The 3482-nt window shown below is 39.1% G+C and overlaps 1 protein-coding gene across 1 annotated transcript in view; it reads left to right on the forward strand.

Moving 5' to 3' along the window:
* The first annotated feature begins 3415 nt into the window (after positions 1-3415).
* Positions 3416-3482, forward strand: part of LOC102862061 (cathepsin L1-like) — a 2366-nt gene continuing 2299 nt past the window's right edge. The window contains exon 1 of the mRNA XM_006880539.1: positions 3416-3478. Coding sequence (XP_006880601.1) covers positions 3416-3478 — 63 coding nt within the window. The remainder of the gene's footprint in view (positions 3479-3482) is intronic.

Consider the following 3482-nt stretch of genomic DNA (forward strand, 5'->3'; position numbering starts at 1 on the left):
ATTTATTTATTTATTGTCTGCTGCTTCCACAGACATAGATTATTGAAACATGAAAAATGAAATAATTAGTGACTTCAAATTGATGCTGGCAATGCTTTTAAATACTTTCTCACTTAACTGCAGAAAAACAGCTAGAGCTTTATCACATTTGAAACTAGCCTACAGGTATATGTTGCCAGAACTAGAAAATGGATATTATAATCCACATATATCCCTTCTTTCACAATGGCCAGTAGACCAACATGAGGTTTTTTTTTCAGCTTGAATTATAAGCATTTCTTCAGATTCTCGAATAAAATATTATCTCAAATATGAAAGCAAAAATTTTTTAATTAAGTAAATGAAGTCAGGTTGGAACTTAATATGATGAAATATTCTAAGAGTGGCTTTCCTTTTTACTCCTAGAAACCTGAATGCTCATTTGATAAATGGGCTCGTTAGAATTGTGACCCTGGATCTATGGTGGCCTAAGTGAGTAAGCAGTTGTGCTGCCAACCCAATGTCACATGGTTTAAATCTAGTAGCTGCTCTGCAGGAGAAAGACAGGCATTCTCCTCCCTTGCAATTTATTGCCCCCACCCCCTGAGTCTATTCTGGCATAATAAGTAACAAAAGCTTTTAAAAAATAAATCCTGGCCATTAGTAAACCAATTAACTGCTTTCTGAAGTAGAAAAGAAATATATATTGTTTTCACAATAACAGACTACACTTGAAAGAATAGAAATTTAAATTTGTGCCTCTGATTAAGCTTATTACTCTCCTGTCAGAATGATTTTGGGAAAAGTCATAAAAACAACAGAAGAGGGGACACTTGGAAGCACTGCTATTATTCTAGTTATTTATGGAACAAATATTTTTCTTGAGGTCAATGTTTTAAAAGAAATCATCTGAAAGACGCTCAAAAAACAAAATCTTTTATTAGATAGATAGCATCAAAAGGAGCATGAAAAGTACGGTAGGTGCTCTGGTATCCATGACAATCTGATGGGAACTGGATTTCGTGATCTGTTTCAAAATTGGAGAAATAGCAGCGACTCATTAGTAAACAGCTTTATTTGACAAATGGATAGCTTCAGAGCACTTGACTAAAATTTATCACTAGTTTTCACTTCTTTTACTTAGTTAAGAGATGATTGCTGTTTTTACTAAAACAATAGCAATAGTGATAGTTTTTTGGAAGAAGCACTAATATTTCCATTTTATGATTCCAACTTGGATAGATGGAAAAGCCTATGTAAGGGGCTGTTAAAGTAACTAGTCTACAAACAAGCATCTTTGAAGAAAAAGAGCTAGGATGCAAAAGTACTGCTTGGCTTCAGAATTTTTACTCTGAACAACACAATATGATGTTTCAATTTCTTTGGAGGACAAATGTTAGTTCTGGAACCATTCCAACATTTTTAAACGAAAACTTTTCCTGATCAAAACTTCAATACTGCTTGCATGCTTTCAGAATGGACAGACTCGAGTGATTCTTTAGCTTCACTGGCTTCTGCTTCTATTGGCAGGACTTGGCCACAAAAGCAGCATTGTGGTCCCTGGACTGCACGTTCAGCAATGAAAGGAAAAGCAACGATAGCTGAGCTTTGTCGTACTTTCATTGACATTTTCCAATTAAACCCAGATCCAATGTAAACAAAGACAAATATGTTATCATAATAGCAGAATGTTTTATTTAATTTCTCAATACAAGAAACTATTCTAGATATCATAATATAAGGGTAATGGCAAATACACATTGCTTGAGTGCGTACATTGTATGCCTGTGTGAAGTAAGTGCTAGCTGCATTCTCTGCTCCACGCTGCTGTTTCTGTGCCTCCTCAAACCACATCACCCAGGCGTCGCATGCTGAAATTCTTCAATAGCACTTCACTGACAGAATGATCAGAGGGCTAAATAAGAGATGAGTGTTGTATGTCGAGGAAGAACCAACTCATAGCTGATCCTCCAACAGGTTTCCAGAGGCAGTTATTCACATGGGAGGAGACTGCCCATCATCCTCTCACAGAGCAGCTTGTGGATTTTAACCATATACCTTTGGGTTGACAGTGCAACTCCTTAGAACACTTGATTGTACTCATGCAGAACCTATACCTGGGTCAGGAGGCTGTTGTATGAACAGAGCAAGGGAATACTGCTTGGTTTGGAATTGGGAAGGGAGTATTATTTCTCCCTCTCTCTACTTATTCAGTTTGTATGCTGAGCAAATTATCCTCCTCTATGAGGACTGGGGCATCAGGATTGGAGGGAGACTCATCAATAACCTGCATTATGCGGATTACACAACCTTACTTGCTGAAAGTAAGGAAGATTTGACTCACTTGTTGCAGAAGATAAAGGAATGCAGCCTTCAGTATGGACTGCACCTAAATGTGCAGAAAAAGAATGATTCTTACCACTGGACAAACAGGCAGCACCATGACGGATGGATAGGAAACTGAATCTATCAGCAGCTTCATCTTACTTGGATCCACAATTAACACACTTGGTATCAGCAGTCAGGAAAAAGGAACTACATGGCACTGGGGAAATCTGCAGTTCCAAATTATTTCCAAACCTGTCCAAATTATCGAGGACTTGTGATGTCAGTCTGAGGACTAATGTGCATCTGATTCAGGCCAGAGTCTTTCCAATTACTAGCTATGCATCTGAGATCTAGACAATAAAGCTGACAGAAAAGAATTGATGCCTTTGAGGTGTGGTGTTGGAGAATAGTACTGAACACCCCATGGATAGCCAGGAGAACAAACAGATTGTGTTTTGGAGATAGTGAAGCTGGAGTGCTCTTCGGAGGCAAGAATGATGAGGTTTTGCCTCACATAATTTGAACATGTTGCTAGGAAGTGCTATTCCTTGGAAAAGGACATGATGGGGTTAGTAGAGGGTCAGTGAGGGAAACAAAGAATCTCCACCACGTGGATTGATACAATAACTGCTACAATGGACTCTTGTGTGTCAGGAAATATGAGGATGATTCAGGATAGAACGGGTTAAGACCTTTTGTTCATAGGGTCTCTATGAGTGGTACTTGATTTGACAGCACCTAACAACAAGGCTCTAGAGCTCCCTATAAGAGAGTTAGTTGAGAATATTTCTTGCCTGCTCCCCAGTTTAATGCCTGATCTTAGATAGTGGTAGTATTACTTCATTTCTATGACTCCTCCATGTAGGCTCTTCTGCTATGGATCTTTGTTGTTGTTGATTGCCATCGAGTCAAGGTCAACTCATAGCAAAAATGAACAAAAGATCTAATGCCTTTGCGTAGCTATCGTTGTTTCTCCAAGGTCACAGATTTTCTAGAGACGTGTGGCTTAGGAAGTGGATGTCGAACCGGGTCTCAACGCAGGTTGGGGCTCCTAGATTTTGTCCTGCTCTTGTGCTGCGCCAGCTGCGGCCTTTGCGGTTTTTGAAACATGAATTCTTCACTCTTTCTGGTTGCGCTTTGCTTGGGAGGAGCCTCAGCTACTCTAAAATTTGACG

The sequence above is a fragment of the Elephantulus edwardii genome, unplaced genomic scaffold, assembly GCF_000299155.1.
Source record: "Elephantulus edwardii isolate Elephantulus edwardi_28Jun2011 unplaced genomic scaffold, EleEdw1.0 scaffold00008, whole genome shotgun sequence".
Classification (NCBI taxonomy): Eukaryota; Metazoa; Chordata; class Mammalia; order Macroscelidea; family Macroscelididae; genus Elephantulus; species Elephantulus edwardii.